We start from the raw sequence: 21,177 nt of genomic DNA, 5'->3' as shown, positions 1-21,177 counted from the left end.
ATTTCAGAGTGAGGTTGGGTATCTGGCTAGCATACTGCCGTACTCTCGAAAGTTACTGCCCTGCTCAATGAAACTGTGACAGTAAGTGCTATAGCACCTTACCGGAGTCAGTCAAGGAAAAGAAATCTCTTTAACTGGTTTCTAATTCTGTAAGTGGTTAGAAAAGGCACTGCCATTAGCAAAATGGAAGTGTGATTTACAATGGTTATTTTTAAACAATACTAAGTGTAAAATGAAACAGGACTTCAAGAACATCAAGACAGGGTCCTTTGGTTAAATCTAATCAACATTTCTGGCATTATGAACAAAATGTAGTGGCCAAATTCTGCCCTAGCTTACCTCCCATGTGTTTCCTGTAGTTGCCTACCCAATTCTGAATGTGTAATACAAGGCAATGTAATTTTGTCCGGGGGGGAGGGGAGAATCACACTTCCCCCACTGGCTTTCCTTTTGCTTTGAAAATAACCAATTGTTGGCTGCTCTCCTCTTACACCTGCACGGAAGGTGATTTGTGCCGCATACCCTACTGCTGAGACGCTCTGCAGCTCTGGTTCTGGGCCAGCCACAACGCAGCAGGGAGCTGCACATAGCTGTGCCTTGGCCTTCGATGCTCCAGCAGCACACTGGTTGGCGAGAGCCCCTTTTTCAGTTAACACAGAATCAGACACCCACCTTTCTGAGATAAGTCTGCACGTGAGGTTTTAGACAGCCGGCGTCATTATACGGAGCATTTGCAACAGCCCTTATAATGAAGATGCCTCTTTCATTAGAAACATTGGGAAGGTGCCAGCCTGCCTTGTGAAATGTCTTACTAGCTGGGCTCCCAAGGGTGAGCAGGGAGGTTGCAACCAATCTGGAGCTAATGACAGAGAAATTGGTGCATGGGCACTTTGAGTCAAACCCTGCACACTCCACATGACAGGTGGTTGTGCGCGATTACATGCACACCCTTAAACAACACTTGCTACGATACAGCAGCCCTTTGATCCCAGAACACCTTCAGTGAATGCAAAATGTACATGGGGAATTGCAACCTGAACTCGCAGAAAGATGGAGAAAATGCCTTCCCTCTCAGAGATACATGAGGTCTACACACCTTGTAAAAAAAAAAACAAACCACACACACCTCCTCTGCTGTCTCAGGACAGCTATTTGTTCAAAATATCGCTTTCTCTCTACTTAGTTGCTCAAGACTTCATGAAAGCAACAAGGGATTTCACATACCATCCTTTCCTTTGACTTCCAGTCATTAAATTGCTGTGCATTCTGTTCTTTACAAGTTGCTCAAAAACTCAGACAGCTGGCCTCCTGACAATTTTTAGCACAGAAGGTCACTACCTGACAATGCCTGCTGTAAACTGTGCTATTAGCATCCCTGTGTTAGACAAGGAAATGCTGCCTGCTGTTGAAAATTGTATGCCATCCCCTTCTGCCTTACACGAGAGTAGCTTGTACCCTAAATGAGCGTGTTGGACTGATCTATTTTAATAACCTCAAAAGCTCTCACAAAGGAGGACGCTGAAGTTACAATGATTTCTTTGAAAAGAAAACGGTCTTTATAGAGGATAGTTATCAACTGAACCAATGTTTGTGCAACATTTACATCTTAAGGGAGTAAGTTCTTACAGCTGGTTTCTGACCTCTTGTACTAATGTATTTCATAGTGTTTGTCCACAATGGATGTGGCCCAGCCATTCTGGTGGATCCCAAAGAGCTTCACAGCAACAGTGCGCTGAGACAAGAGAAAGCTGGGAGTGGCTCCAGCTAGGACATTATGGGCCCAGGCATTAGCAGATTTACTAATATTGCAGGAGAAAGTGTTGGCAGTTGCCGCTTGTACTACACAAGCATTTAGTGTCCAGCAAACAAATTAAGCAATGAAGGTAATATTTCATGTTGTATTAGTCGGCCTTGTGGGCTGTCTGGCTCTAGTAATGAATTCTTACCCTTCATTTTTCAGCAAAAGTGAGTAATCAAGCGAGTAGGGAGAACAGTCCCTTTTGCTAAAAATTATAGCTGTCAGCTGGAGCCAGCATTGATTTCAGTTGTTCCCTGTGTGACACTAAGTGAACTCAAGTTCCAGAAACTGGAATGTTCAGCTGCAGTACTGGGCTGGAACCCAGGGGTAACCTGCATCTTTTTCTGCATAGGAAAATCTTCCCCACCACCAGAGTAAAGAAAAATGACATTTGGCTACTAGTATTTTTCAGGTTTGCCGAGAGAAGAGTTTTATTTAGCCATTTCCTCATGTTGAAGAAGAGTGAGTGGATCTCCATCATAAACCAGCTCTCCACGGCACTTCCTGTTTGCAGGTCCATCTGCTGATCTGCACTTGCTCCTGGCTGAAGACTCAGTTTGTTAGATATACATAGAGCTGTGCAGCTACAAGCCAAGGACTTCATTCTCCCTCAATACAAGCTCAACAAGAAGCACCTTCATTATTTACTGAAATTTATTAACTAGCCACATTTTATAATAAAAAGGAATCGCCCTTATGGCATCAGAGACGGGATGTACATCCATGCTTCTTTCCCATGCAGTCGCCGCAGTTGACACAGGGATGCGGCATAGTTTATAAGCTGGAGCGGAGGGGCACCATCAGGAGAGAATGGGATCCACAAGAATCTCTGAGCTGATAGAACCTACAGTATGGAACCATTTGAGGGGTGGCTGGTCTTGATTCAAGGGTTAAAGGCACAGTACACCCTGAGAGCTCTAAGATAGCAAACAATCTTGGCAACCAAACACCGTGTTGTTACTCAGCCCTTCTTTCCCATCCCTCACCAGATAGGCTTCACCGACCGGGAACCAGAGAACCCAAAAAGAGACCATTGCTCTAGAGAGTTCTGTGTCACAAGTCTTGCTTTGCTCCCTACTGCCTCCTGGAACTCAGCCCTGGTGCACCTTTCTTTGTCCACCTCCATCACCACAACGAACGAGAAGAAGGAAAAAAACAGAAGGAGATTGTCCCACCCACTCACAGGCAACCCCCAGGCTGAGATTTCCTTTGGTAACAGACCAACTGTCAGAATAGCATCTTTGCTACTACAGACCTTGGGTTTCCCCGAGTATCCCTGTATGGGTGCCTTAGCATTAGCACCTCAACAGGCCACAAATGGAGCCTATCAGCTGGGGCTATACCTCCAGGGTGCTTCTGGGGCATTTACCATCTGACCACAGCGTCGGAAAGTCTAGACCTCTGTCCAACAGCCAGGCCGTAAGACTCTCCTGCAGGGGGGGTAAAAATTAAAAAAAAAATTTATAAAATGCTTTTTGAGGAAAAAACCTATCTAAAGATAGTTGTAATTAAGATGCGTGATAACTCAAAGATATCGTCATGAAATAGAGATTATACATTTTAATTCTCTAGTGTGAGACAATATATTCATGTAATGTTGAAGAAAAGTTTTGTAAATGAGTTCCAATAGTTCATGGATTAGGGGACCCAATTTTATGGGGTTCCAAGGTAGAGTGACCAGATGTCCCGATTTTTGGGTCTTTTTCTTATGTAGGCTCCTATTATCCCCCACCCCCGTCCTGATTTTTCACATTTGCTGTCTGGTCACCCTATTCCAAGGGCTTCTGTATAGATTATTTAGGTTAATCTTTCTATCTACCCAATGGTACTCAGTGCTCAGTCTAGAAGATGCTTAGTTTTGCAGTTCTCAAACTGTGGATTTGTGTTTCTAGAGATAACATGCTTGTTAACAGCAAAAATGTTTTAAATAAATATACAGAGGTGAGAAACAGACCTCAACCCTATTGTCCCTCTGCAAATTTGTGTAAACAGAGTCAATCCCTTACCTCTCTCTAAAAGTGCAAAGTTTCAAGAAGTCCAAGGAACAGAAGATTGTTGGGGGTGCAACAGATCTGGATAAGGAGAAGAAGTCTGGAGATAAATGTGAGAAGGCAGCAGAAACAAAAGTGAAACTGTTTGAGCAGCATATTCCAGAAGTCTTGAGGTCTTTCTGAGTGTAGCCTGCACTGATTTGAGATCTACCATAGCATTCTGTCACTAGAAGGGAAAACCTAGAATGGCAGCAGGCCATGAGAGACCCAGTTTGGGAATAAGAACTATTCAAGAAATGTGTTTGCTGATGATGTTTTAAAGAAAGTCACAGCAGTGAACTGGTGAAAGTCACTTAAGCACTTGGATTCAGAGACTGTTGTAGTGATAATCTCACTTTTAACAGCAGTAACTACTTCTGCTGCTGTAGAAAGAATATTTTCTTCCTTTGGACTAATCTATTCCAAATTGAGAAATCGTTTGGGACCTGAAAAAGCAGGAAGGCTTGTTTTTCTTTTCTAAATTACGAACAAACAGGAAATGAAGGTGAAGATGACTGAGCTGCAGAAGCCAATATTTTATGTTTCTCCTGTTGACCTGGCTGACAGTCTAATTTTTTTAAAGAAATATTTCATTTAAACTATTTTATTTAAACAGTTTTAACAAACTTGAATGTTTAACTAAATTCAAAAATTCATATAATATTTTAACAAAACAAGCATATGTTTGCTGTTGAAGAAAAAATCCAGAATACATAACATTGTTTTAGTTAAATAAAACAATGTAAACGTCTGTCTGATGATGATCTCTTCCTCATACAGCATGCCAAGAAAATCCTCCAAATATTAATGATTAACCTGTTGAATTGGAGATAGTTCACCTCCCAGTGACTTCATAAATATCTGCTTCAGTTACCTTTGGTAAATGAAATAATCAATAATTCATTTTCTGATATAGCTATAAAACTAATCTGAAAAGTTTTCAAAATAAATCACTTAAAAAATGTACAGTGTGTATCTTCTAAAAATGAAACCTCCATCTATCTCTGAGTTGTGAAGAATATGTATTAAGGTTATAACCACCAGCAAGAATGCATTTTTATGTAGAAATAAATCCGTGATTCAATAGAGTCTGATATGCGACCAGTGATTTAAATCAAATTCACTCTGCTCTCCTGTGCCAGCGACAGGACTCATTTAAAACCATCCCCCCCAGCTGATGCCCCTGCTTCTGGCCTCTGCCCAGTCATGGTTGGCAAAATTGGCTGTCGTGTGTGTCTGTGGCAGGCAAGCACGAGAAGGTGAAATGCCCTTTACAAGTTCAGTTTTAGAAGTGAAGGAAAATGCTTTGTCATTTTCATTTGTGGTTACAGAGTGATTTTAAAGAGATGGTTATGCAAGGAGGTAATGGGAGAGAAAACAACACATGAAGAACAACACTTTCAAACACAAGAGTCTAAAGTCAGGTGACCTGATTTTCAGAAGTCCTGAGCCTGCAGGTAAAGCTGCTGGGTGTTCAGCACATCAGTCCGTTTACTTAGGGAGATTTTCAGAAGCAGCAAAGCAATTTAGGCTCACAAGTCAGTGACTTTCAATAGCACTCATGTTCCTAAATCCCTTAGGTGCTTTTGGAAAATCAACACCCAGGAGCCTTCTTTGGACTATTTTCAAACCTTGGCCCTGGTATACACATGTTTGCAGTTTCCAGTGGCAGCGTTAGCTAGCTGAAGACCAATAAGCAGCAAAAACGTAGCACACATTCCAATAAGGAGGAGGAATTCAGAATTTGTGCCTTTTAAAAATCCCTTCTGCATCTAACTGAATCAGCCATAAAAACAAGTAGAACCTGTTCTAAATCAGAAGCCTTCTGTTCGCATGATGCTGAGATTTTAAAGTAATAGCAGATGCCATATAATGGAGCCAGGATTGTGGAGACTGCACCTCCTTTTTCATATAAAAACATTAGTGCTCTAATTGTCTGGCTTCTGCTTTTTAATCCTGCTGAAACCACTCTGCTCGCGTGCATGCGTTACACATAAAGACTCGTTCTGAGAGCTGCCCCCACTTTCACTGAACTTTTACAGGGCGGAGGGGGAAAGAACACCGCACACAGTAAGTTTAGCCAACGAGGATTGTTAATGAGTCCTGCAGGAGTACAGCACAGCTGATCATTCAGAGGCCCCCACACGTTTGAGTTATTGAGCCCTGCCAGCCCAAACATAACCCTGTTTTATTGGAGAAGCACGATAGATTGGACTGGCAGCACTGGAGTATGTGCAGCCCAGTCTAGCCGGTCTGGCTAAGGAGTGAGTGGGGGCTGGGCAGAGAGAATTATACAGCACTTTTCTTCCAGACATCAGGGCACTTCACAAAAGAGGCAGATATGCCCATTTCACTGATGGAGAACTTGAAGCACGGGGAGGTGACTTGCCCAGAGATTAAAACCCAGGTTGCCTCCCCCCAAGTCCCGGGGGGCACAGTGCTCTGTCCCCCGAACCACACTATCTTCCCCCAGAAGCCTCAAATTAGAGAGGCTGTGGGACTTTTAGCTTAAACCTCACCACAGAATAACAGTCTTGTGGCTGGATACCCGAGAGCAGAGGTGCTACTTGCCTACTCAATGTTTCCTACCCAAATGTCAAGCTTTCTGTATATTTCAAGAGCCCCTGGACTTTACAAACACTAAGTACAATATTATGTGTCAGTGTGTGGCTTTCAACAAGCAATGTCGCATGGACACCCCTACAATTCCTCCTATCTCTGTGTGGCTGTGTTGCCAACCAGAACCTCTCTTCGGTTTAATAGGAGCAAGCCTGCACTAGTAAAAAAAGTCACATGCACAAATGTATAGTTATCTAGATGGTGAAAGGAGAATATTGATCCGTTTCATCTTGTGCCCCGCATTTAAACATCTGTGCAGGCTGCCCTCCTATGGGGAACAGCGCCTTGCCCCCTTTGCTTTGCCGGATGCCTGCAGCAGCAATGGCAACGGAGCATTCCCAATGGAACCATTTTCCACAAATGAAGAGTTGGCTGCCTGGGCTGCAGTTTTTAAGGGCTGGGTGAATGGTTTAGGTGGGAGCCTGAACTGGCTGCATTCCAGCCCACTGTATGAAAACCACAAGACTTGCAAGTTCTGGTTCAACAGAGACAGCAGCCTAACAGACAAGTGCATTGTGACTCAGCTATCAACACTTTATGCCAGCAGCTTAGAGCACCACTGAGTTCTAGGACCCCACCCCTGGAGCCCAGAGAGCAGTTTGGTTTGGGGATGGCTACAAAGCTTGTGCAGATACCTGAGCCTCAAAGTTTCCAGGTTCATCCACCGCTGCTCTAAACAGCTACTTTCCCAAGCTATGAGAGAGATGTGGGGCCAGAGTGCTTCAGCAGGGGCACCCATGGGAGGATACAAAGAGCTTTTCTCCCTGGAGCCTTCCCAAGGTAGTAGTCATGCACAACTGCAGAGCAGGAACTCTTTTCCCCCAAAAGCCACTGCAGAAAAAAGGGACAGAGGAGACCGGGCCATAGCCAGATACAGAGACACTCTGCACTGTCCTATGCTTAATAATGAAGCATCATGAATACTGCCCCTGTGTGCCTAGGAATTCCAGGATGTATTGAACCTCCCTGATACACAATCATCCCCACCCCCACCCTGAGACCTCTAAAAAGCTCTTCAGCAGGGGTGTCCTTAGTAGGTTCTGAAAATGCACCTCTAAACAGAGAGGAATTCTTAAACTCACTCGGTTTTTGCACACTTTGGAACTTTTCAGCTGGAACTCTTCCCACCCAATTGACTTCAAGTCCAAATGAGATCATCAAATCAAGACAAGTTTGAAGTTTCTAACTTCCATCCCTTGAGTTATCCAAGAGAGAGTGAGAGCACGCGCTGAACGTTGGAATCTCTTTTCCATAGTTGGCTGGAAAAAATGACTCAGAAGTAACTACCCATGCATGCGTTCTTTGTAGACCATTTCCCCAATTCTCCACCCATCATTTCTGGTCAACTTTCAAAACCACGAGAGTTTTCTCTGACCAACTCTCCTTAAGAATTTCACCTTCACATGAGACCAAGCATAGAAAAATTTCAGCTCACAAAGAATTTGTAATGAGCAGCTATAAGAAGGAAGTTATAATGGATGCTGAAACTTAACCAAGCAATTGCCACCCACACAGAGTCTAACTTGTAGCATATTATAATTAGTTAATTGTGTTGCTTGTTGGTGCTCGAATGAGTGCGGCGCCACAGCATTTGAAGCGCTGCTCTTTGGATATAAATAAATGAATGTCACAAGAATAAAAATTATTCCGAGGTAATGTATTGTCTGCATGTTCTTTCTGTAGCCAAACTAACCCAAAGGAAGATGATCTAATCTACTAGGGCAAATTCTAAGAAAAATTGAAGTCTGTTGCTGAGGAGAAGAAAGAAAAGACTGACTCATCTTTCTGCTGAGAAACAAACAAGGAAGTGGAAAGGGGTTGGGGGTGGAAGGATACACTGTAATTTCCAGGTGCCCAACGTGTGCTGAATAGGTTGAGTTTGCTACACAGGTGCTGAAGTGCTATTTGCTGAAGGAAGCTGCTGGCCAGAGAGACCGTAGGAGGGAATGTTGGCAAATCAGATGTTCTAGAAACTGTGACTTTGGAAAAAGAGTTTTTTTAATCATTTCTGAGGCACACCAGGAATGAGCCAATTTATTTCCCCAAGTCTGCGCATTCTTACATACAAAGAGACTCCCTGCAGCATTATTGATAGCTTCAAGCTTATCTTGGTGTTACAGCCAGGGTAGCTCTTATACCTGTTTTGTCCTCCCATGACTGCAGCTAGCATGGAGGGAAGTCCTACAGAGGTCATAACTTCCCTGACACCTGGTGCCTTTGAACATGCAGTCCCAAAATGGAGACAGCAGTAGCCTTTTTAATAGGTGTGCTCTCACAGATACAAACAAAAAATTCTGCCAGTCCAGCATACATAAACACCATCTGGATTTGTGTGTAATTCTGGCCTTGATGCAATCAGAAACAAGCCAGCATCGTAAAGTAGATGTGTTAAACCCACAGCTAATGCTGGAATTCAGGTTGGCAAGATGTGGCAAGTATCTGGGTACCGTACTTTGTGTCGTTTGCTTCTCTATTGCAGTGACAAGACATCCATCCTGTACATAAGCCAGTGAAGGCCAGGTCAAAGGTGACAGAGCGTCAAGGAAAGGCCATTGTAGATCAAAGTAATATTGGAGTGTTGGAGTTGAGTACATGCAGATTTTAGAAATGAATGTTAATATTTCTTCAGTGTGCAGATGAGTGAATGGGTGAGTTTGCATGTAGTGTAGTACCAGGGTGACCAGACAGCAAGTGTGAAAAATCAGGACGGGGGTGGGAGGTAATAGGCACCAATATAAGACAAAGCCCCAAATATCGGGACCGTCTCTATAAAATGGGGACATCTGGTCACCCTATGTAGTACTCCTGGTATACCGAGCAGGAGGCTAAATATTGCATTGTTGGCAAAATGCAATACAGGACTTTTCTGTTTTGCTTCATAATCAGTTGACCCGAGCCGTGAAACTCGCTGCCACGGGGTTCTTTTTGCTGAGTAGATGCACCTTCTGTGTTCCAGTGAAAAAAAGCATCTCTAGAAAATCAAATTAAGTGATAACATTCAGTTTAACTAAGCCTATCCATCTTCACCTGCAGTGGGCAGACAATGCAAGCAGCAGGGGAAGATGTTTCTATTTTCAGACCTTAAACAGAAGGAAGCGTTTCAATAGATAATTTGCTGCCCTCTGATTTTGCTGGAGTGATTTCAAGTGATTGTGTTCCAGAGAGAAGAGAGTCAACATGGCAATAGCATTCTTATGGTCATTGCAATATTTTGATCCTACACTTGGAATGAGTTATTTCTCGTAACTTAGTTAACATTGGTCTAAGTTTACTGGAGTATACCTCGGCTTAGCAGAATATTTATTTTATTTTTAAGTCCTTTTTTATGATAGATTTAAATTTTCACAGATCTGGGAAATTATGGGGGTGTCAGACAATTATTTAATGACAGTAGATGCTGCGATTCAGAAAGTTAAAGCTTAACAGTTAAATTGGCAACATCCCATGTCAAAATAAACAAAGGAAATATCCTGAAATCAAACTGTAATGCTCACACTAGTGCACTAGCAGCAGTGGTGATACAGACTTCTTACTTCACCTATCTGTACATTTTGATCAGTGGAAATATGTTTTCATCAGTTTGTGTGCTGAGAAATCGTTTACTGGCATTTACTCCAATAAAAATGAAATCCTTCCAAACCTAATTATACTTCATATCATATGGTTCATTTAAAAGAGCTTCTCGCCTAAGGATGGTTAACAACTGTGGAAAGTAGGATGCATGAACATCCTGGTGGAAGGTGGTCTCAGAATAAAAACAGAGGCAAAATAATCAAAGTAGTGCACTCTTGTGTAACCAAACATAGTTGCTATTTTGTCAGTCTTGGCTACGGTGCCAGCCAGCGCCTTGCAATGGCTCAGGATCTAGCTTAGGATCAAGGGGTCTCCTCTTGGGGTCTGTCTACACCAGGAAAATGACCCATTGTTAATGACTATCAGCAGGAGGTCCCATTGGCCTCAACTGCTGGCTGCTAGTGTACCTGGGGCTAAGCTGTTTTCAATACAGTTATAGAAGACATGGTAAGACACTCTAGATTTCCTAGTACTTTCCTTAACAATGGAAAATGATGTTTGGCATGGTGTGTACTAATAATCAAACCATTCCATTAGGTGCTGGTCAGAAAAGAAAACAATAGTTTCCCCTTTAATTTTGAAATTCCAGCCAGCTCTGAGTTTCAGATACTAGTTCCCGGGACCCAAGAGAGGTGTTATTGACAGCCATTAAACAGGTGGTTGTCCTACTGCAGAAGAACCCTTATAGGACAGTCTGTAACATACACAAAACCTGGATATTCAGGTGTAACCCAATATCCCTCATGTGAACAAAGCTGTCTTCCCAAAGCTACTGCTCAATGCCGTGTTATTGTCCTGCTACCAACCATGTTTGAGTTATATCACAGTCTATTTGAATAAGTGCCCCCAATTTGATATAAATCAATGTAGTAGGAAGTAAACTCAAAAACAGTTTCTTACTTTTACAACACGATTTTTCATTTGTACCATCTATTTCAGTGGTAACCAAAATCCTCCTTACTTCAGGCAAACATCCTTTCAAGGATGTGTATAGTAAAACTAACTGACAGGCCATTCATTCCAAGCCCTTCGCTGTGTGCTCAGAGTGCAGCTCGTCACAATAATTTTCCAGTGTTGAAATTTGTGTGTGTTTTTCTCCTCAGGATTGAGTGTTCACTCTGCACATTCAGAACTTACATCCTCTCTCAGTCCTTCTGAGAGAAGTACCATTGCGTCAGAATCAACTCAAACTACTGTCCATGTCACCCTTGTTGCTAGCACATCAGCAAACAAGCTACAATCAGAAACAGCAGTAACAGCGACCACTTCAAGAGACAAAGTCACCTCAGGACCAGCAGAACAGGGCGATACCACAATCTCCTCAGGCACCACAAAAGAGTTGTCAGCTACCACTACACATCTTGCCTCACATACGGAAAGAGCAAATGTTTCAGCCACCAGCCCGTCACCGTCATCAAGCACTGGGTCAGAATTAACAGCCACAGAACACAGCTCTGAGACTTCAGTTTCCAACCTGACAAATGCAACAGCTCCAGATACAGCCACCTCTCCCACAACAGCTCCAGATACAGCCACCCCTCCCAAAGAGACCCCAGCAACCACCTTTTCTCACCTAATTAATACCTTGTCGTCTTCGACATCGGCAGGTTCTTTCAGACAGACCACCATTACAAATCAAAACACAATCCAACTGCCAAACACAAACGCATCCACAGCAGCACCTGCTACAGAGAATGCCTCAACTAAAGAGATGCCCCCAGTGTCCCTCTCATTAGGCCCAGTGATCAGACAAACATCTCAAGTGACTTTGGCAACCAAGTCTGTCTCAGAGGCCGTCTCCACGGATAGCACCACTTTCTCCACAGGAGTAACCATGGAAGAGGTCCAGCGTGCTTTAAGTTCAGGTGAGGCAAATGATTTAGTATGTGCGTTATTTATGCTGTCACCTTTAGTGCTTCATTTCTCCTGTTATTTGGGGGGCATTGAGTGGGGAGGCAAAGGGGTAAGAAAAAGATTACTTGCATCTACTCATAAGAAGTGCTTTCATGTTACTTGTAATATTAACAAAGTTACCCAGGAGCTACAGCTCTGTGTTTTATGTACATCACACAGTATAGCCTTATTCTGAATCTCTTCTAAACCTGTGATCCCTTCATAGAAAGTTGTTATAACAATGACTGGGTATATTCTGACAGGTCTGACACTAAACTCTAAGTTTCAATAAGAATTTCACTTTCTACACTCTAGACTAGGAGACCACAACATATCTTCTGACCATAGATGCCGTGTTTTCTAATGAGAATAGACACTTTTCCTTTTCCGCACGGCCAGTGAACTTAGAAACCTGAGAGTTATCCAATAGCTTTTCTATACACAGTTTTAAGGTTTGAAATCTCGACCTGCCATGTTTAGATAAGTACCCTATCCTGCTAGAAAAATTGAAGAATTCATGGCTTTCTGATGGCATACAACTTCTTCTCATCCTGATGGATGAGGTATTGGACCTTAAACAAATCACTGGTTCAGGATTATATATAGTCAATGCCTGAGCTCAAGATAGTTGAAGGGAAATTCCCCATTTATGGAGGAAACAACATGACAACTTTCTGGCACAGGCTTTTAATGGCATCTTAGGTGTTTAGAAGGTCAGATACAATCACTTACTCATCAATTATCTTTGAAAAGTGGTCAAAGGTGCGTTGTGTGCACGTATATACACCACATATGGTGATGTCACCATGGCAAGTTACCCTATGAAGGGCTAGTGTGAGAATAGACCAGGGATGGTGTGAATCAACGTGGATTCCCATGATCAGGATATTATCTCAATGTCCTTCATTATGGGTGACCTTACTTATTTCAGAATGATTCTTTCCTGTCCTCTCCATACCTGGCATTCTGTTTAATCCGGTAACTTTATGTACAGAGTGAGACATTTTCAAACTGAGGCTACAGCAAGCTTTATACAATCTTTCAAACTTGTTTGGTGGCATTTTCCTCCCCAATCTCATTGCAGGTGGGGTGGTCTATTCCCAGGGCTGGAGCCATCACAGTTCAAGGAGCTAGAGTCAGGATCATTCACTTTCACCAGTTACCATGGGAAAAACAACAAAATAAAGGCACTTCTGCCAGACTGAATGCCCTCCTGCTCTCTTGAATTTTGAATAGAATGCAGTGAACATGCAGGTGGTACCTCTAGAGAGAAATCAGTCCCCGTCACCCTGAAATCTGGGGGAGCCCTATAGTGCTGTGATGTATTAGAGTGTATTTTTTCTTCTGATTAATTTTAGTCTCTGCAGCATATTCCATAGCATTAAACATCAGATACAGGGCTGATTGCAAGTTGTGATACAAAAGTGACCCTTTTAAGAGAGGGCAAGGACGTAGTGGTGCTATAAAGACACAGATAAACAGCATCTCATTTGTAGAGTGCTCAAATGCATAATTCAGCACTCCCCTGCATTACAGCACCAAAGATCTTATTCATTGAGACTAGAGATTAGTAGATGTGTTGTGAACCATCTCAACTATATAAAGAAAGACAAGATAGAGGCACAACTGGAATATGGATCCCCAAAGTTCATGAGGAGTTTGAATTTGTGCCATCTAGTCCCAACTCGTATTTAAAAAAAATAAAATCACTAGCTATTTCGTTTATTTCATCGCATTCCTTTAGTCATTAACATTTCTTCCCCCTCATTAAGCAGAACAAGTGGGAGAGATCTCTAACAGCCGAAATCTAGAGAGTTAACAGCACATTAAGGCTGGCTCATCAAGCCCTATAAAGTAAAACAAGAAGTTATGATGGCTCTGGTCCAGCCTTTGGGCCCCAGTGTATTTGATACAGGATGACAATGTTATGGGTACACGTGAGAGTGCAGTAAAAACCACTTCATACATACAACGTAGATCAAAGTACTATTAGGCTGCATCTTCATGGGGCATAAGAGCTATTTTGGGGTAGAAGGGGTCTGTTCTTATCTTAATGGATTGGTTTTTGGGGAAAACAGACTAGGATACTGGGAGGGGATTTAAAGTAATGGATACAAGTTCTGCTGGTTTTGCAAGACAAACTCACAGGCAAACAGTCTGGGTCCCAGGCCAGCATGCTTAGTACCAGCACAAGCCACTGCACGTGCTTCCTCCGCTTTGCTAGGGACATCCTTGCTCATCCTCCCCTACACCGCCATGTCTCCTCAGTACAGGTGTCGGGACACCTTGAATCAGCCCCTTGAAATTTTGGTGGGATGGTTATGTACAAATCCTGGTAGTTTCAAAGGTTAAAGCCAACATTCATTCCTCAGCCTGTTGTTTCCCCCAGCCACATCTGAATGCTTGCCAAGTCCCATGCTGCTGTTAGTGTTTTCTGTCTCCACGGTTAAGAGGAGCTGCATTGAGTTAAGAGGCGGAATTCTCAGACTGTTTTTTTTCCCCAGGCAGAAGTCCAGTATCTTCTCCACTTAACTGCATTGGCTAATTGTAGCTCCTTTTGAACGTAGGGCACACAGACAAGCAGCACGAGACTTGCCAGTTATGCTGGGTTTGTGGACATGGGTGTCCACTCAGTCTCTCTGCAGCCCCCCAAGGTAGAAGGCATTGATTTATAGAGAAGGATAGTGTAAGGCAGGGGTGAGCAAACTTTTTGGCCTGAGGGCCACATTGTTTCTGAAATTGTATGGCAGGCCGGTTAGGGGAGGCTGTGCCTCCCCAAACAGCCAGTTGTGGCGTGGCCCCACCCCCCCGTTTCTCACCCCCTGACCTCCCCCCAGACTCCCCCATCCAACCCCCTGTCCCCTGACCGTCCCTAGAACCCCTGCCCCTGACTGTCCCCCAGACCGTTGCCCCCATTCAACCCCGTTCCCCACCCTCTGAGCACCCCAACCCCTAGCCACACCCCTGCCCCCGCCCCCCCTCGCACTTCCCTGCCCTCTATCCATGCCCCCCCCACTCCCTGCCCCCTTACCGCGCTGCCTGGAGCACCGGTGGAGCCAGCCACACCACCGCGCAGCACAGAGCACTGAGTCAGGCCCCGGCTCTGCAGCTGCACTGCCCAGCAAGCGCTCGAAGCCCCGCCATGGAGAGCATTGCGCCGGTGGTGCAGTGAGCTGAGGCTGCGGGGGAGGGGGGACAGCCTCCCCAGCCGGGAACTCCAGGGCCAGGCAGGAGGGTCCCGCAGGCCATAGTTTGCCCATCTCTGGTGTAAGGGCTTGAGAAGTGTCTTCCAGTGAGAGCAATCTTAGTTTTTTTTCTGCAAGAGAGTCTCAAGGTGCTAGAACCATAGCATCTGGAGCCATGTCTCAGAGTTGATTTCCCTCCTGTGTCATCAGACAAGTGTATTCAGAAGCTGACATCAAACATCTTAGCAGCTTGTGTCCTTTGGGGTTAAGAGTATGGACAGAGGTGCCATACACCAGAAGTGATGAGTGAGCTGTCTTCGACACACAGACAGTTCCTGGGGCTGGAAAGCCAAGGTGGCTGAATGAGATACACCCTGAACTGGATCTTGGCGGCAGCTGCTGGCTTGCAGTTGGCAGTGGATGTGTGCCCATTATGTGGGAGGCGGGGCAGGGGGAGAGAAATAAGTGTTACCATCCCAGTAAAATAGAGTAGCAGCGTTGCCACATAATGACAATGGAGGCAGAGGGGTTGTTTAAAATAACATAGGACAGTGATAAAGTCTATAGTTTGAAAGGTGCTGTGAGAGTGCAGTTAAGAGGCTGAAGTAAGATGTGTGACTTGTTACAGAAGGAAGCCCTGGCTGTCCTGAGCAGTAATAGGTAAAGGTTGATTCTTTCAGCACACAAAATAGGACACCCAGCTAACCATGGTGTCATGACCATAAGCATGGCCACTTCCACATTTCCCGAGCTCTGCCTGCCTCAGCTGGGTGCTGACCCTCTGCCCGTCTACAGCTGGTGCCAGAAACTTGCTCCTTCTTTCTCAAAGGAGGAATCTTTGTCCCCAGCAGTGGGAAGAGGGGGACAGAGGAGCCATGGAAGGGAGAAGAGAGGAGTTCCTAAAGAAAACCAGAGCAGAGAAGAAACTTTGTAAGGGAGAATAGGAAGTGGAGAGGAGACCTAGCAGGGGTTGGCAGATTTGAAGAGCTGTGGCAGAAATCTTAACAGGTCTGCAGAAGTCACCTATTTGTTAGATATTTTGTCCAAAATTTTCAAAGCAGCCAGTGAGTCTGGCTGCTCAAGTTTCAGCACCCCACAGACAGTGCTGATCTCCTGCCCTTTGAAAATCAGGCCCCTCCGTGTGTCTCACACTGGGCATCCACAGTCACCAGTGGCTTCTGACAATTTTGGCCCTAATTTTTGTGAGATTATTAAAAAAAAATGTATTTTTGGGGGACCCTTCTGAGCTCTAAAAGTTTTGTCTAACACACTACATAAGCGCTGAACGGTGTTTTTGCATAAGCAAACCCATTTCCCTGTGAAGTAATTACTTCTTGGGCAGAGGATTATATGCTTTTGTGGATTGTTTTTGGAAGTTCAGGTTGGGAGTATGAAGTCACAAGTCTGGCACTTGAGACTTATCTTAAAGGTGATAAAAAAACCCATGTACCATATTTTCATTGTCAGCCAAATTGTGACCTATATACCGCAGAGTCAGTATTTCAGAACACACACACACACTCTCTCTCTCTCTCTCCCTCCCCCCTGCAGTGTTTGCTGTCTTTATTTTATCCAAATCCATTCTGCTGCTTTTACCAGAGCATTACAGTTTCAAAAACATAAAGCTGCCCAACTCTCATCAAATATCTCCCTGCTGCAAAGGAAATACAAAGACTGCATATATTTTCCCCTCCCCCTTAAATGTTATCATACCAAGCAGACAAGAGCATTAAAGAGAGCAAGTGAAGATTTCGTTTGACGTTTGGCCCTGACAATCTTCTTCAGCTAATAGCAATGCTCAGGAGAAACCAGTCAAAAGTGCTGCTTTTCCAGCGAGTGTCTGCAGGCTGCAGAGTGGAATCAGTATGGCATTGGCACTGCAGTCTTAGCTGGAAGGGCTGCAAGGTGAAGCCAATTAACAGGCACCATTGAATAACTGTCAGGAAGCCCCTGCGGCCGGTAGCCTGTTGAATACGTTATTAGAGGCTGCAGAACCACTGGCCTCAGAAGCTCATTACTTAAGAATAAACCTGTAACTTGAAGGAGTGTTGAAAACTTTCCCCTCTTTGTCCCCCTGGGAATTTAAATGAGATCAGTTCTGAGGGCAGCTCCTAAAGAGTGACTCTACATTGTCAGGGACCGAGCCTCCCTTGGATCATGCATCCATAAACCTGCTTATTCACTTCTTGTAAAAACACCCCCAGGAGATTTTAACTGAGCTATTAAAAGGCGTCATTACTCTCCTGCCAGAGCTGCACCACAGCTTCCTCCTGCAGCAGGGAAACCTTCAACCACTTGTAACCCCACTGTGTGTACAGAGAAACACTCGCACGCAAAGAGGAACATAGCGACATGTGGCTTTTAAAGTGAGGAACGTGAGCCCATCCCAGGAGAAAAGCAGTAAGCCTGGATGGCATGGAACTAGACAACTAGAGACAAATTTTCAAGGGCCCAGCGCTAACTCTTGGGACCTCGTTTTCCAAGCACTTAGCTCTCATTTCCATGCCTGAAGCACCAGATTTTCCAAAATCCACAGCATCCAGCAGCTTCTATTATGCCACTACCAGCTCAGAATCTAGCCTGCCCTTTTTGAAAGTCTGGCCACATATTTTGGTGCCTAAATGGGCACCAAACTCTTTAGAAAAATCTAGCCTAAGGGCCCCATTCCCATCATGCAGGGATGTGTCAGTGAGACTACTGACTTCGGTGGGGCATTCCTGACTGATATCAGTGTAAACCAGAGAGAATCAGGTTCCTGGTTCGGGCACTTTGCCTGATGTCAGCAGGTAAAAGTTACAGTATGTAACGAATGGGAATAGAACAGCGGTCCTCAAACTTTTGTACTGGTGATCCCTTTCACACAGCAGGCCTCTGAGCACAACCCGTTCCCCCTTATAAATTAACATTTTAATATAATTTAACACCATTATAAATGCTGAAGGCAAAGCAGGGTTTGGAGATGGAGGCTGACAGCTCGCAACCCCTCCATGTAATAACCTTGCAATCCCCTGAGGGGTCCCGACCCCCCATTTGAGAGCCCTGGGAATAGAACCTGCCCTGGGAACAGACAGCTTGGGAAGGGAGGGGGAGCTTAGGCTAAAGGGCAGTCTCATTCCACAGTGCAAGTCCCCATTCACATCCAGGCCTCGGTTACAAACAAGGACAGATCTTAGCGGTGAGGCGGAGTGGCCATAGTCTCTCAGCTGTGTGGTGAATGAACTGCCTTCCTTCTCAATGAGACATCTGGGGTTGACAGCAAATACCAGATTGCATACATGTGCAGACAAATCCACACGTGGCCAGCATGGTGTTAGCCCGCGCACTGCAAACAAGTGAGCCAGAAGGGGACAGGGGGAGTAGTTTTGATAAGTTATGACCTTACTAAAATGCCTGTTTATGCCCTTTTCTTCCTCCTCTTCCCTCCCACCCCCTTTGCAGGAAGCATTGCAGCCATTACAGTAACGGTCATTGTGGTGGTGCTGCTGGTGTTCGGGGTGGCAGCATACCTTAAGATCAGGTAAGCATCCACTTGGTAAAAGGACGGTTACCCCGAACATAAGAACGGCCATACTGAATCAGACCAAAGGTCCATCTAGCCCAGTGTCCTGTCTTCCAACAGTGGCCAATGCCAGGTGCCCCAGAGGGAATGAACAGAACAGGTAATCATCAAGTGATCCATTCCCTGTCACCCATTCCAAGCTTCTGGCTAACAGAGGCAAGGGACACCATTCCTGGAAGCAACTCAGTTATTGGAACAGGCTGGAGTACATTCTCCTCTCCATGTGTATTCACATTGATGGGACTGACAGGTCACCTCCCTTCCATGCAACAGCTGATGCTAATACAGCAGAGCTGGTGGCACTGCTGCTGTCAGGCCTGGACTGTGAGTCAGTGACTGTTGTGTTCAGGAGAGGCCTGAGCCCGACTGCTCTGCTCTCAAGCCCCAGCAGCAGTAGTCAGGCTGCGGCTGTGTGCTGCTGGCCCACCACTGCACCTCAAACCCTGGGGAACCCAGCGCATTTCAGCCTTGTGACGAGGGACCAGCGACTGCCAGTGATGGTAACAATGGTGGGGTCGACACCTGGCCACAGGAATAAGAGCTCTGGCTCATTTTATCAAGGTCACCAAGCAGCTACCCGAAGAAAATGACGTTCAGCCGTTATTGGGCTGGCGGGGCTACAAGCACGTTAGCCGACAGTGAGTGGTACCACATCTCCTGCCTTCCTTGGTGCACCTCTACCAGCTCTAGGGGGCAATCGAAGGCACGCTATTATCTGAGTGCAAAGAGGCTGGGAGATGGAGGAGACGCTGTAGAAATCCCATTTTATGTAGTTTTCAATGGTACAAGGTGGCATTTTTCTCATTACAAAAGCCTCACTCACATGCCAGAGCCAGTACTGCAATGTGTTGTGACTGTAAACAGTAATTATCCCTCTGGCAAGCTTTACTCATACCCTGTCTGTGACCTTAAAATAAGAACAGCCTACACGGGGCATCTTTAATTGGGTTTAATTTAAGGCTGAGGTAAGCAAGGTTTCTGTTTCAGCTACTTCATAGTGATTCATACCAGTTCAGGCTTGGGCCCAACCAAAATACTGCTGTGCAGAGCTATCACTGGTGCTATGGAGGGACACTAGAAAATAGACGAGTTAGTAAATCAAACAACAGCCAGCTATTCTTGCTGTAAAAATGAATGTCTTGTTTGCACGGACCCAGTCCCCCCTGGCCAAGTATTTCCTGGAAGTCAAGTGTTCGGTTGGCATTCTCTCTGACTAGAATAACTTAAGTGTGGCTGAAGAAGGGAGTAGGTGGCATTGAACAAGAACATGCTGCTTTGGAAATTGAAAGAGGTTTTCAGTGCTCAGGTAGGGCACAGCATGAACTGGGGTCTCTAAGAAGGTTCTCAAAGCTTGGGTGCAATTGCAGAGATTGTTAGAAGGATTTAAGGTATTTCAGAATTATATTCCGGGGTATTTTTGGCATGACGTTTATGTGGAATTTGCCAGAGGCAAATCGCATTCTGTTAAAACAACAACAGAACTGCAGGATCCCAAATGCCACTGTACACTACACATGCACACCATCCTGTAAAAATCTCAGAGCCAGCATTTAATAAACATTCAGTGAAAGCAAGTTCCTTCCCAGGCTCCATACATCCAAATATTGGGCTCCATGCCAACCTCCCATCCGCAGCCATGTCTCCCAGGCAGTGCTGAACAGGAGCAGAAGTCCTTTCCTGCCTCTGAGGGATGAGTTCAAGGCCCCAATGTCAGCATTATAAAAGCCTGCATATTTACACACATAAAAATACTTGCTTTCTGCAAATATTCTCATTTAAAAAAAATTCATTATTTCCACAAATGTTCCTGACAGGAATCTCATGTGCTCTTATGTTCACAAAAAATAAACAGGAGAGGGTTGGGAACAGAGTCTCTTCTCACACAGTTGAGATCCAGCCTACAGACCACTGAATATTCAGAGCTTAACAAAACAACCCTATTAAAAATCCATAGCACTCAGTACACTACCAGATCTAACACTAGCTCAAGAGGCAATATTAGTATCTATATACAAGCAGAAAGGTTTTAACTTCCTGCAGAGGAACAACAGACCATCTACTCCACTCAAATGCATTCATACCACAACACAGAATCATCAATCACCCACAGGAATTAGAAACTAGAAGGCATGGGGCTCACTGCAAATGGAAATAAAAAAGTAACTGATCAAATTGTGTTGCAATACGCAGTCAGGGGACGGGATTGTTCCCTGATATCATTGAGGCCCATATCATTCCTATAGCATAGACAGGATCTAGCTGTGTTTTAAGTGTGCCCCTGAACTGGACCAAGGAAGCAGCTTTACAAGAAAACAGCTAGTGCTAGACTTCTCGCTGTCCCAGATGGTTGATCATTAAAGACTTTAGGCACCTGGAGCTGAGATGTAATTTAGGGGTCATCTACCCAGAATCCAAACCGTAGCCTAAAATTAATCAGGATCTAAACACCACCAGTTTATCCTCTCACACATTAAGTTCCCTGGCCTGGCTACAGAGATGGGTTTTAGCAGTAGGTGCTTC

The 21,177-nt window shown here is 44.6% G+C and overlaps 1 protein-coding gene across 1 annotated transcript in view; it reads left to right on the top strand.

The window, feature by feature from the left end:
- PARM1 (prostate androgen-regulated mucin-like protein 1) overlaps window positions 1-21,177 on the top strand; it is a 53,826-nt gene that overhangs the window by 31,012 nt on the left and 1,637 nt on the right. The window contains exons 2-3 of the mRNA XM_050945058.1: window positions 11,124-11,885; window positions 18,537-18,615. Of these exons, the coding sequence (XP_050801015.1) occupies window positions 11,124-11,885; window positions 18,537-18,615 (841 nt within the window). The remainder of the gene's footprint in view (window positions 1-11,123; window positions 11,886-18,536; window positions 18,616-21,177) is intronic.

Source organism: Gopherus flavomarginatus, chromosome 3 (assembly GCF_025201925.1).
Source record: "Gopherus flavomarginatus isolate rGopFla2 chromosome 3, rGopFla2.mat.asm, whole genome shotgun sequence".
Taxonomy (NCBI): domain Eukaryota; kingdom Metazoa; phylum Chordata; order Testudines; family Testudinidae; genus Gopherus; species Gopherus flavomarginatus.
This window is presented reverse-complemented; position numbering and strand designations above follow the sequence as displayed.